At 36.6% G+C, this 13,926-nt stretch overlaps 1 protein-coding gene across 2 annotated transcripts in view; it reads right to left on the reverse strand.

Moving 5' to 3' along the window:
* The window catches only part of UBR2 (ubiquitin protein ligase E3 component n-recognin 2), a 145,914-nt gene that overhangs the window by 27,962 nt on the left and 104,026 nt on the right, over positions 1-13,926 (reverse strand). For both annotated transcript variants that reach the window (XM_036769122.1, XM_036769123.1), the window contains exons 24-30: positions 13,665-13,713; positions 12,408-12,562; positions 11,077-11,179; positions 5,181-5,290; positions 4,775-4,855; positions 4,283-4,461; positions 2,497-2,696 (exon numbers count right to left, since the gene is read on the reverse strand). In XM_036769122.1, the coding sequence (XP_036625017.1) occupies positions 2,497-2,696; positions 4,283-4,461; positions 4,775-4,855; positions 5,181-5,290; positions 11,077-11,179; positions 12,408-12,562; positions 13,665-13,713 (877 nt within the window). The remainder of the gene's footprint in view (positions 1-2,496; positions 2,697-4,282; positions 4,462-4,774; positions 4,856-5,180; positions 5,291-11,076; positions 11,180-12,407; positions 12,563-13,664; positions 13,714-13,926) is intronic.

A 13,926-nucleotide genomic window follows, 5' to 3' on the forward strand; every position in this document is an offset into this window, starting at 1 on the left:
TTGAGAACAAAGAGAACAGAACTGACAGATGTTGGGAAGGAAGAAATAGGACCTCGAAACTGATTAGATATGTGGGATGAAGGAGAGTGAGGAGTCAAGGCTGATTACAGGGTTATAACCTAGCTGACTGGAAGGCTAGTTAATTTTTGATAGAAATAGGGATGTTTGGAAGAGGGGTGGAGGGGAAGTTTTATACTGGACATAATGAGTTTGAGATGCCTATAGTATATCCATTCAAAATGTCCAAGAGGCAGTAGTTGATATAAGAAAGGCTAGGGCTTGATATATGGATCTGGGAGTCACCTGCATAGAGATCATTAAATCCAGGGGAGCTTATGAGAGTATAGTAACCAAAGAGAGTATAGAAGCAGAAGATAAGAGGGAGTAGGTCACAGTAGTTACGGGGTAGAATATGAATGGTGATCCATCAAAGGAGTAGTCAGACAGGTGGGAAGAAAACCAAAGGAGGGCAGTATCATAAAAGCCCACCAAGTCATAAATGTCCAGGAAAAGTAGGGCATTCACCAAAGCCACCTGCTACAGAAAGTTCAAGTAGGAGGAGGATGGACAAAAGGCTACTGGTAACTTTTGGAGAAAATCAATCATTCACTCAATCAATCAATGCCAGGCATGTACTACATGAAGGAGATAGAGAGAAAAAGTGACTCCTCTCAAGAAGCTCACATTCTAACAGAAGAGACAACATACACAAAAGTTAGGACATAGAAGATACACACAGAGTAGATGGAAAGTCTTGTGCAGGGCCTGGAATTCTAAGAGGCGGAGGTTAGGAGGAAAAGCATTTTAGACATGGAGAATAGCCAATGCTCAGATACAGAGAAGGAAGACGAAGTATCCAATATGAAGAACAGGCAGGCAGCAGGCAGGTGTTACTAAACTATAGTGTGTGTGGAGGGGCAACAAGAATATACTGCTTCTTCTAGCATTTGGAGGAGAGAGAGCTTGAGAGGAGGTGGAGTCAAGTGAAGTTTTAAAAAAAATTTAAAGATAGAGGAGACTCTACTTCAGCATGCTTGCAGACAGCAGGGAATTGGTAAGTAGAAAAGGAGTGTAGCTGTTGGTGGAACTATGAACTAGTCTAATCTTTCTGGAAAGCAATTTGGAACTGTGCCCCAAAGGCTATTAAACTGTGTATACCCTATGAACCAGCAATACTCATGTTAGAGCTATACCCTATGGAGATCAAAGAAAGAAAAAAAGGCTCCGTATGTACTAAAATATTTATAGCAGCTCTTTTTGTGGTGGCAAAGTATTGGAAACTGAGGGAATGGGTGAACAAGTTGTGGTACGTGAATGTGATGGACATACTATTATGCTGTAAGAAATGATGATGATAAGGGTTTCAGAAAAACCTGGGAACTAATGATAACAATGAACTAATGCAAAGTGAAGCAAGCAGAACCAGGAATCTACACAGCAACAGGAATGTCATAAAGATAATCAGCTTTGAAAGACTAGTAAGACGATCACAATTCCACAGGAATCATGATGAAATATGCTATCTGCCTTCCAGATAGAGAACCGAAGGACTCAGTTAACATGGAAATTTGTTTTGTGACTATACTATTTATAATTGGTTTTGTTTTTCTTGCCTTCTTCTTGGGCAGGGAAAGAATTTGGAACTGAAAACAAAAGAAAAAACTCTTGTGTTCAAAAATAAAAGGAAAAAGGAGTGCAAGCTCTGGCAGGCAGGTCCTCCGAGGCTGTGAAGAACCAGAGTATGGCCTCAGGGATAGAGTATCATTGAGGATTGGCCTAGCTTAGTTCACAGAGTCTCAGCACCAGAAAGTTGGTCATCAGCTGAGGAGCTTATTTTGACCATAGTAACTCATGACACCTTCTATAAAGGTTGGTGGGAATGCCTCTACCAATGAAATCACATATTTTTGAAGTAATGAAGTACATGACTTCAAGCTGTGAAAATTAGTAAGTACTGGCTTATTAATAAGTATTAAGAGATCAATTATTTTTCTAAACTATTTACAAAGCAGGACTTCAAAAAAATTTTACAGGACAGATCAAATCAATAAACTATTCCTAAAATTAGGACTTGGTATTTAAATAAATTGTTATTTATCAAACTTGTTAGGAAATCCAAAAGCATTGGCACATTGAAAGAAATGCCTATGTCCATGCCCTTTGCCAGGCTCCTTTGTAGAGGCTGGAATATTAAATATAAATAACATCAGATTCCCCTAATTCATTGATTTTGCTGTGGGTTTTTTTCTCCTTTTCTTCTCAGAAAAAAAAAAACCCCAGCAACTATTTGTTGGCTCGCTGGGAGGGGGGAAGAGGAAGGGATACTGGGGAAATATAGGCAATGTAAAAACAAAAATATATAAATAAAAATAATAGAAAAATAGAAAAATTAGAAATTTATAAATATTGTAAATGAAAAAGTTTAATAAAAAACGAGGCAAAACATATCAATTACTGAATTGGAATAGGATTATGGCTATGACAGAAGTGACATACCTGGATCCGGAATAAATCTATTTCTGTTTTTTGACAATACAGTTGACCGCTGAACAAATGCTGCTAGTACCATAGACTTGTTGTCAACTTTAACCTCCTGTTCCTCTTGACACAAAATACAAGTAACAATTTGCCTCTGTTCAGTTACTTGAGTTTGTTCAGGGCCCAAGGCTATGAGGGGGGTATCTGAAATCATAGGACTAAAATAAAAAGAAATTCATGAATACGTGGCTAAATATATTGTAATTAATGATCCTAAGACATCCGGGTAATTACAGCATATTACTCAACAGAACTACAGTTATGTTACTTGGCATTTAATAAATGTAGTTGAATTCAAACCATATCCAAATACCTATTCACAAGCCACTTGCTAACAAATCAAAATTTCAAAGATTTACTCAATTCAGCAAGAGGAAAATATCCAAAAACTCTTCTATCAACATGAATCAACATGTATATAACTTCAGATTCAAAGTTTGCTTAAATCTTACAAGACTGAAAAATTAATATGAAACCTGGGCCTTCTTCATGAGAATTTTATCAATTATTATTTACCCTAAATAATTGCTTGAATCCATTTCCTGTCTACATCCTGCATATTTCTTTACTGTCCGTTAGTCCTTCTAGACTGCTGTGTTCCTTCTGTAAGACTGCTTCTTGCTGTCAGAAAATTAAAGGCCCATTGTTCCTTTAAATCAGAGGTTCCCAAACTTGTTTGGCCTACTGCCCCCTTAAAAAAAATTACTCAGCACCCCCTTGGAAATCTACTTTCTTTAACCCTTTAATGATAAATTTTGATGATGTGATATTGCATCATGTAACTATAGTATCATATTGTAAACAAGTCATTACATGCACATATTCCTGCCAATCCAAGCTGGACTTCCCGACAATGCGTGACACACTCGCCTGCCAACATTTGCTCGTAAAAACCTGTCAGTGGACTTGATTACTGATGGTTATAACTTGCATTTGTGTGTTTATCTGGAAAATAATGTAATCACTATGACTTTAACTCTGTTACACAACAGATGAAATATGTAGTTTTTCAAAATTTTCTTCTCTTCTTTCCTTATGCTTCCACCACCCCCTTATTTTTATTCAATGCCCCCCAGTTGCGAGGTTACTATTGCCCCCCTGGATCACTCCAGCACCCTCCAGGGGTTGGCATTAACCTACTTTGGAAACCTATGCTTTAAACCCTCAAATTTTGTACATTTCTGCTTTGGCTAAAAAATAAATGGTAAACATAATATTATTTTAACTATAGGGCACCCTGAGCTATTCAGCAATCTATTTCATCTATACTGTACATTATCTATAAGTTGATTTAAGAACACATCTTAAAACTCTGTCACCATACCATCCCAGTAGCAAAACTTTATTAAAGTACTACAGGGACTTTGGACAGAGCAGTTCATAAAATCAGAACTAAGGATGATAAGACCAAGATGTTAAATACTTTGGATTGAGAGCAACAGGCAGGAGGAAAGAATTTATACAAAAATCTATTTTCAAAAACTCATCAAATCTAAGTTTTTAAAATGCCCAATTAAAAATTAAGGTGAAATATTTGAATTATCTTAGTCTAGAAATGACAGGGCACAGTATAGTCGAAAGAGAGCCAGATATGAAGTCAAGAAACTTTGACTTCAGGCCTTGCCTTTGATACATATGAGCTCTATGTATATGGCCAGGAACGAGTAATTCAGCTCTACAATATATGTTATAGATGAGCTGCTCATCAATCCATCTCCTAAAAAGGGTAGAAATATTTATTTACCTGTTATCAAGAACAGCGGATGTAGAAGCATCTAATTCTAATGTTTGCTGAAAGAGTTCTTTGTTTTCATCTATGAAGTGTCTTTGCATTTCTGACATTTGAGCCATGATCTTTTCTCTCCGAAGCCTGGCTATTTCGGCTTTTCTCTTCCTCTCAGCTTTGTCTTTATCCTTCGAGCTCTGAAATGAGATTCAATTAGGCATTTTGGAAGCTTAACGATTACATCTAAATTAGATCTAAATATAGTGTTTTTGTTTGAGCAAAGCTGTTAGAGAGATATCTACCATTAAGCCTAAAATATAAGACAGTAAAAGCCAAAGAAAGAATGAAACCAAGTACAAATCAATACTCTAAAATATGGCCATCAATTTCTTGACATTCAAAAGGGTAGTTGATTATCAGTAATACAAGATGAAATTAGAAATTTATTTTGTTAAAAGTTAATATGTCAACATATTACTTATGCTTATACTATCAACAACCATAGTTTACCTCTTCCATTATTGTTCCTTCTGCCTCAGCCACAGGACTGGTGGAAGAACTCTCTCTTATCTTCTTAATGGCATTAAAAGTCTATTAAAAAAAGAAAGAAAAAAGAAACGAAATCACTTCCCCAAGGAGACACAGAGAATTAGTGCTGGAGCTGGAGCTATGGTTTTTCATTTCCAAGCCCAGCATACTTTCAATATACCACATCTCTTTTCCCTAATTCTTTTGTCAAAATATTTTATATTTGTAACCCTAGTGTTCAGCACAGTGTTTGGCACATATTGAATGCTGAATGTTTTTTTGTTCATTCATTCATTCATTCATTCATTCATCCATTTACTCATTCATTCATTCATAAGCAGTCAATAATTCATGCTACCCACGCTAACAGTAATGTAGGAAATTTTACCTTTAATATCCATCTAATCATGTCTTTGTGAACTTCCAAGTAGGGGGCGTTTTGTAGTGTTTCCAGCATAGCTAGTATGCTAGGAGAATTGCTGGGTGCTTCTCCAGGTTCTAAGAAAAACAAGCAAAAGAGAAGAGAAAACTGATAAATGCTGTTTGTAACTACATCCTTTATGCCTGGCATTACTGAAGCTGTTAACAGTAATAACAACAACATTACAATGGAGTTGTGACCTCAGTGATGTGAGTACTCTCCTTCAATGGCAAAAATCACAATTTATCCACAACTTCTCATTTCATGCAACTTCTGTGTACAGGTCTTTCTGTAACTCCACCACATGAAGTCTATACTTACACTATCCTTGTGTAGGTCTTCCTATGCTTCGAGGGTACTGAAGGAGCATGGGCTATCCCTCTTTACATATGTAGCCTACTTCCTTTTCTGAGCACACATTTCTCTGACAATATCTTTTACACAGATCCTCCTGAGTCATTCTTCATTGGTAATATGCTATCACCTATTACATAAACAATATGTCTTTCTGTGGCCCTGTGCATGACTTGCAAGACATTCCATGTCTCATAGCTATAAAGGATCAATGGAAGAATGCTACCATTTGTTAGAAAAGATGGATTCTTGTTTTTAGGGAGCAATTTGAGGTTATAAAAAGCACTGTGCATTTCCCAAATGTAATCAAGTCCATTTTTCTCTTCCTAGTCAATTCTGGGACAAGTTCAATGTCCAACTACACTGTTTTTCTAAAGAAAATGTACTTAGTCCTATGGGCAGCACATTCAACTACAAACCACAGTATGGACAATAGGCATTATCCATCTATTTGGTTTTTCCTGGGTGAAAAATTAGGGTAAAATCTTTGGAATGACTCTGAAATTCATTCAAATGGCTCTAGTTCCAGGGTTCAATAAATAAATCAATTAACCAACATCTGAAGGCATACTACTCACCATGTACTATGTTAAACACTAGTGTACAGAGAAGGAGGAGAGTACAGAGTTTCTCCTACTCTTAAGGATCTTATATTCTAATGGAGAAGACCACAATCTTCCTCATTAGAAGACATGTACCTAAATAGGCACATACAGACACAAAGAGAGTAGATGAAAAGATGGGATACATTGAGAAGGACATCCTGAAGAAAATACCATTTGAGATGAATCTTAAGGTAAAACAGGGATGCTAAGGTTGAAGGTTAGGAAGGAGAGCATTCCAAGCATGGGGAACAGCCAATGAATGAAAAGGCACAAAGATGTAAGATGGAATGTTCAGTGTGAGGAATGGCAAGTATGCCAGTGTGGTTGGATCAGAACAGGAAGAAAGATATCAGATGATAGCTTGCAGGAACGGTAGGATCTAGTGAGAACTTTTAAAGGATGGGGGAGACTTAGGCATATTTGCCAGCATTAGGAAAGGAATCAGTGGATAAAGAGAGATCGAGGATGAGAGAATGGGGATGACAGAAGGGGCAATCTGATGGAAGAGATAAGATCAAAGATGCATGCCTTGGCAGATAGATTATTGTGAAGGAAAAGACTGTCAGAGGGATGTGAGATAAGCAGAAGGTGAGAAGAAACAGTTGGAAGCAAATTGTCTCCATTTTTTGGGTAAATTATGAGACAATGTTATTATCTGAAAAGGTGGCAGGAGGAGGAAGTACTGTGGGAGGCTTGAGGAGAGAAGCTGTTTGGAAAAGTTACTATAGGAAATTGAATAGAAAGTTGATTAGGAAGGAAGAGAAGGATTGTCTTGCTGTAGTGATAGACCAGGTGATATAACATAAATTTGTACTGGGGTACAGCCTTGTTTTGTGACTTCTTCCAGTTAGGAACATGTGAGTGACTGAAGAGAAGGTAGATGGTAAGAGTAATCCAAAGTTGGGAGTTTGATGAGAAAGGCTTTATGAAAAGAGGGAAAGGGATTTTAGAGTAGAGGATAATGCAGAGTTGAACTGGTTTACCAAGTGGCTGATATTGGGAAGGAAGAAAAGTACAGCCAGTGCAGGGATCATGATCTGGCAAAGTACTGAAGGATAGTAGAACTGAAGGTCATGATTAGGATCAAGAATAGGGTTAAGGACAGAGACACAGAATGAAGAAATATTATGATCAGATAAAGGAATTTTAGAATTCATGAAAATATAAGCAGAATAATTGTGGGTGATAGCAAGATCAAGGACAAAACCATCTCTGTGTATACCTGAATTAGAAATAGAAGATTATGAGAGTTAAGGAGACTGAAGAAATGTGAAGTTAAAAGTATCTGAGGGAATTTCAACAAATATCATGAAGTTTCAATCAATAAAATGTCATCTGCAAACAAAAAGATCTATTTGGACTCTATATTGGACATATTTCACGACAGTGACAATTCTGTGAGCACAAAATTTCTATGCTTCATTTGATATTTATAATCTAAGGGTAAAATTAAGTCATATCTGTTGATCCATCTTTTGATCAACAATCAAACATTTATGAAGTGCCTCCTATGTTCCAGGCACTGTGCTAAGCACTGGGGATACAAAAAGTGGCAAAAGACAATCTCTGCCCTTAAAGAGTTTACAGCTGAATGGAGGACACAACATATAAACAAATATATACAAGCAAGCTATATAAAGGATAAACAGGAAATAATTAAACAGAGGGAAGGCACTAGAATTATGAGGGGTTAAGGAAAAGCTTCCAGTAAAAGATGGGATTTTGGTTGAGAGTTAAAGGACACCAAGGAGGTCAGTACGCAAAGTGGAGGAGGGAGAGGATTCCAGGGATGGGGGACCAACAGACTGGTTCGAAGAGTATGTGTTGGCGAGTAAGGTGTAGGAAGACTGGAGAGGAGAATACTAGGTGATGATAGGTTTTGAATGCCAAACAAAGCATTTTGTATTTGATCCTGAAGGTAACAGGGAGCCACTGGAGTTTACTGAATGGGTGTAGGGGGCTGTGGTAGAGGAGAGGTTTGACATGATTAGACCTGCACTTCAGCAAAGTGAGGGAGAGGAGGGAGGGTTTAGGGGAAAAGACTGTAAGTTGTTTTGGACATACTGAGTTTAAGATGTCTATTGGACATCTAGTTAGAAATGTCTGAAAGGCAGGCAGAGATATGAGATTGGAGGTCAGCAGGGTTTGGGAATTCTAGAAGTTTTTCACATGTCTTTTGCTTCACCGATCTGAACACCAGGTTACCGAATTCCATTGCTTCCGATTCGCCCTTGTCTTGTCTGCTTATTGATCTACACCTATTTTTCAACTAATACCAGACGGCTTTGATGACTGGTACTTTAGAATACAGTTTCAGGTCTAGAAATGCTATTCTCCCTATGTCCCTAGCTCTTTTCCTTATTTCTCTTGATATATACTAGACCTTTTATTTTTTCAAATTAATTTTTTTTTATTTTAACATGTTCGACAAAGCATGGTTTACCAAATTAATTGCTTTTTTATATTCAACAAACAATAAGCACTATGGGATATTCTGTTTTCTGTACCTTTCAGTCAATTATGTGACTATAAGACGTTGTTTCCTATAGAACACCACTTGTGAAAGCATGTCTATGCCCTTTGCATACCCTCCTTCAGGATGTTTTTGTTAAGTATGTAGATTATTGTTATAAAGATTTTCTAGAGATGGGGAAGCAGATGTATAGGTAGGCAATTACTGATGTTTTCTTATGTTTTTGCCACCCACTGTCTCTCTCCATAAAATACCACGAATGAGTTCATATTCTAAACTGGTATTACTTTTGGCTTTCATTATGTTGCCACTCGACAATGAGATCCAATATTTGTTGCTAAGGCAATTAGTAGGGCTCTTTGGTCCTTACAAATGGATACCATTCCACAGAAAGACTGAACATTTACTGTCATTCAGGGCACTTATTTGACTTCCTAGATTCTGATGGTGGAGGGATTAGAATTGTTTTGTCTCTACAGGGCAGAACCAGAGCAATAACTGAAAACTGCAAAGGGGCCAATTTAGTCTTGATGTGAGGAAAAACTTACTAACTGTTCCTAGCTGTCCAAACATGGAATGAGCTGCCTTAGGAGGCAATGGGCTCCTTTCTTGGAGGTCTTCAAGCAGAAGCTGTGTTACTTTTCAGGTGTCTTATACTGAAATTCCTTTTATGTATGGGTTTGGACTAGAGAGCCACTACAATGCCTTCAAACTCAAATTCTGTGTTTCTGTGAGCTGTGGTTATAAAAGGGGCACCAAGATCTGAAAACTTGTAGGTGTAAATCAATGGAAATGGGCTTGAAGATGGACCTGTGACTAACTGATGAGGTAAATTTGATGACTCATTAATTCTCCTCTAACTGGCTCCATCCCTGTAATCTGGTTTTCAACCTGATCACAAGACTGATGGTTCTCTCCAAAGTTACTTACAATCTTAAAATTAAATTTTTAAAAAATTTTTTGTTTCTATACCTGCACTTCCCAATCCATCTTCCAAAAAGGATGCAAAAGTGATATTCCTCAATATCCTCCACAGTTCTGATCATATATATCTGAATTGTCCTGCTGAATTCCAGCGATGCACTATAAACTTTAAGTTCAAATAAAAACTCCTCTGTTTTGGCATTTTTAAGCCCTTCAAAATCTGTCTCCAACTGCTTGATACATTTATTCACCCTCATGCACTCCAAAGTCCAGTCAAAATAGTGTTCTTACAGGACGTTTTCAGGTCTTTGTACAGGCTTGTCCTCCCCTGTTTAAAATGCATGCCTTCCTCACTTTATCTTTTATTTTCTACATATTTTGTATATACTCACATGTATACATGTTGTCTCCTTCAATAGATATGAGCTCCTTCAGAGCAGGGACTATTTAATTTTTATCTTTTATCTCTAGTGACTAGCAGTGTCTGGCACATAGTAGGAACTAATTCTTGTTGATTGATTTTATTTTTGGCATCCCAGCTACTTTCCAATATATCCCCCACTCCAGTTTCTTCCCAGGAAAGAAAAATAGCAAAGCAAAACTAACCTCTCTAACTCCATTTCTAATGGCATGTGATAACATTCCACACCTCAGTTCCTCATTCCTCTACTGAGGAGGGAAATATGTTTCATCAACTGTTTTCTGGGACCAAAACTGGCATTTCCATCTTAGCTCAGTGTGCCTATCTTCCTATTACCACCACCCCAGGACAAGTTCAGCCCCTTATAGCTTCGTTTTTAAATTGTAGATTGGAAAGATAAAGATAAAGGATAAAAGATAAAGTGATGATTTTAAAACATATCAACTTATGTCCATGTCTTCCAGTCAATCATCAAACATTTACCAATTGCCTACTATGTGCCAGGCATTATGCTAAGCACTGCAAATACAAAGAAAGGAAAAACAAGCCAGTCCCTGCTCTTAAGGAGCTTAAAGTCTAACAGACTGCTGTATCTACAGATGTACTGAGCAATTTTTAAATTAAAAAAAAAATACATGTAGATTTGTAATTGCATATAGCACAATGATGCTTAGTAAAGGAAATGGATACTTAGCCTCAATTCATTTAGTGCCTTTTATGATCAAAATTTTTAGAGATTACACAGTTTATTAAAAAGATGTATAGCCTTCATTTTCACAAAGGGAGGCAAAGTAGATAAGAAGCTGACCTTGGAGTCATGAAGAGCTGGCTTCCACTTCAGACCGTGACCTCTCTCTCCCTTTCTCTCTCTCTCTCATTGTGTCTCTCTGTCTTTCTTTCTATCCTGTCCATGTGACCCTGGGCAAGTCACAAGTCACTCCCAGGAACTAGCCAATTCTAGAATAGTGTTGGTCGAAGAGAAGGTGCTAATCTGCATGGGTAAAGGAAGTTCCTCACTGGGAGATCCCCATAGCAATGAAATCACATGTGTGCTCAAAAAAATTAAGAAATAAAGTTGAGACATACTTGATATCTTCTGAGTGAAAGTAAATGTCACTACAGACTCTTCACTGACATTTTCTAAATGCTGTTTTTCCTCTTGTAGTGCCATTCCAATCAAATGTAAGACCTAAAGTAAAACAGAAGTTTTAAGAAGAAAATATCTGATAATTCAATTGTTGTAAGAAAGACCAAATTGTAAGCTATAGAAAAGATGAATTTTAAAGACATACAGATTGGGTTTCAAATGAAATTTTACAGTAGTTTTTCTCATAAAGAATCTTAAGAAAAACTACTAATTCAAGTTCATATAAGAGGAAAATACAAAGGTCAATTCCTAGCTAAATTTAAAAACACAAGCCCCTTCATGGTAGGAACTGTTTCATTTCATGGTCCCTTGCAAAGAGTAGCTAATCAATAAATATCTGTTCAGTTGGAGTTGTCATCCAAAATCCCTTCTGAAATAGCTGGCTACCAATGCTACTTCATGACAAAAGTCCAGAACTACACATTTGGCACACATGTTACCTGGTAATAATCACGAGAGCTTGGAATCAACTGTCATCTCTAAGCCCATGCCCACAGAGCCCAGTCCCACCTTTTTACTAGGTCTAAACTAACATGAGAAAGATTATTAAAAATCTTCCTAAGCATTTTTTAAAGACATAACTTTCCTTCTATAATTCAGTCTAAATATCTGAAAAGGTTTAAACTTTTCTCTTACATCTTACAAAAGAGCCATATGAAATTCTTGAACCAACATAGCTCTCTTAAATTCTATATGCATATTTTACATGTTTATTTATACTTTGCTTTTCTTAGGAATAAAGATGTGATTTTTCTCCTTCTTTGCATATTTCCTTCCAAATAGGTTCTAAAAATGGTGGCTACAACCCTAAACCAAAGAAAGTTCACATTTATGTGAAGGTAGTAAAATATGTATCATGAACACATTTTTCTTCAGATAGACACATGATAACAGCATTTACAATTCACTATAAAACACACTGTTCTTTCTCTGTTCAAACACAGTAGCATTAAAATCTTCATGAAATTATCTTGACTGGGAGAGGGGGGCGAGTAAACAGGTTGTCAAAACAAAGGAACAAACAAAAGAGAAGAGGGTCAGTGAAATACTTTCAAAAACGTATAGAAGAGAAAAGAAGGTCAGAAGGAAATACTAACAAGGACAGCTTACATGTTGAACTTATCATATACTAAAACCTGTATGTATTAGAGATTCATGGTTTCATGTAGAAAATCTCTTTTTCTGTTTTACTTTGCCTCTGTAAATGCTGATTATTTGGTGGCTGTTAAGTTAAAAATAAAAAAAAAATTGAAAATATCTTCAAACCTACCCGTTGTAGCATGGACTCTGACCAAGCATATCCATTATGTTCTACAGCCCACTGAAGTATTGTCCCCATGATACACAACATAACATCTGATTGCAAAATATTAACTAGACTTGCAAACAAGGGACAGAATGGAGGCAAAACAGGAGGTGGAAGTGCTGAAAAACAAATTTGTTATTAGTTTCTTCTACAAACTAATATTTACACTATTTCAGCATCTAATTAATTCTCATTTGGAAAACACAGTACCTTCTTAGCTGGTTTTCTTGCTATCCATCCTATGCCCTGGCAGCCCAGATTAATCTTGGGAAAGCAAAGTTTTTATCATCTGTACATTCTCCCCAACACTCCAGATCAAAACTTTTAAGGACTAATTATTTATAGAATGAAGTATAAACTTTTTGGCTCATAATCCATACTTTGGTCCTAACGTCTTCTTTTTCAGTCTCATTGCTGACCCCTCTGAAATCTAGGCTCAGCAAAAACTGGGTCACCTCTAGCACTTCCTCAATGCTCTCCTGTTCTTGCCTTGAAATTCCTTACAAGAGGTGATGGACTCAAGATGCAGAATGAGACATAAAGTTTTAGAAATGGACAATGGGAATTTGTTTTACTCTACTGTGCATTTTTTTAAAGCAAGGACTTTGTTTTTCTTTTATTCCACGGAAGTGGGAAGGAAAGAAAAATGTTTGTTGGTTGAAAAAAAAAACAGAAATTTCCTCTTCTAGATTATCTTCCCTCATACATCCCCCTTCAATGTTACCTTTCCTGATTCTTCCTGGGAAGAAAGATTTTCTTTTTCCTGTGAATTCACCTGGTTTAATACTATATCATGACTATAATCACTTATGTAAGTCTTATTTCCCCTACTATGCCCTAGGCTGTAGGAGTGCCACACCTGTGACAGATTCACCTTCATTCTCTCTCTTTTATTTCCCACATTGAGAATGTATTTCCCCTCTCAAAAATCCTACTTTTCTTTTAGGCTCAACTCAAGTGCCACTTCCTATCCTGGGATTTTCCTAATTCATTCAGTTATTAGTCCTTACTATCTCATCTCCATGCAAAAAATTACTTTGTATTCCCTTTTATATTACTTATTGATCTACAAGCTCCTTGAGGACAGGAACTGTTTTTATCCCCAGCTCACATCACAGCCTTACACACAAATCTCCAACAACTTGCACACAGTACATATCCAATAAATATTACTGAATAAGAAAGAGAAACTAAAGATGCCCTCTTTGGAGGTCCACCTACCTGTATCTTCCCTATTTTGCCTTTTTAATTTCCTTTGAGCTTCTTCAGCCTAAGAAAAATCAAAGCTATTTAGATTAAAATTCAATTATGATACCTAAAAATACTAAGCAAATGACGAATTATCAATTACACAAACTATTAGCAAACAAGAGGATTACCATTTAGCTTGAGCAAATTTATATTCCTTAAAACTATTTTCAACAAAAGTTGTGAGAGCATTTAAACATATATTCATATATATATTTAAACATAAATATATATA

The sequence above is a fragment of the Trichosurus vulpecula genome, chromosome 7 (genome assembly GCF_011100635.1).
Source record: "Trichosurus vulpecula isolate mTriVul1 chromosome 7, mTriVul1.pri, whole genome shotgun sequence".
NCBI classification, from domain to species: domain Eukaryota; kingdom Metazoa; phylum Chordata; class Mammalia; order Diprotodontia; family Phalangeridae; genus Trichosurus; species Trichosurus vulpecula.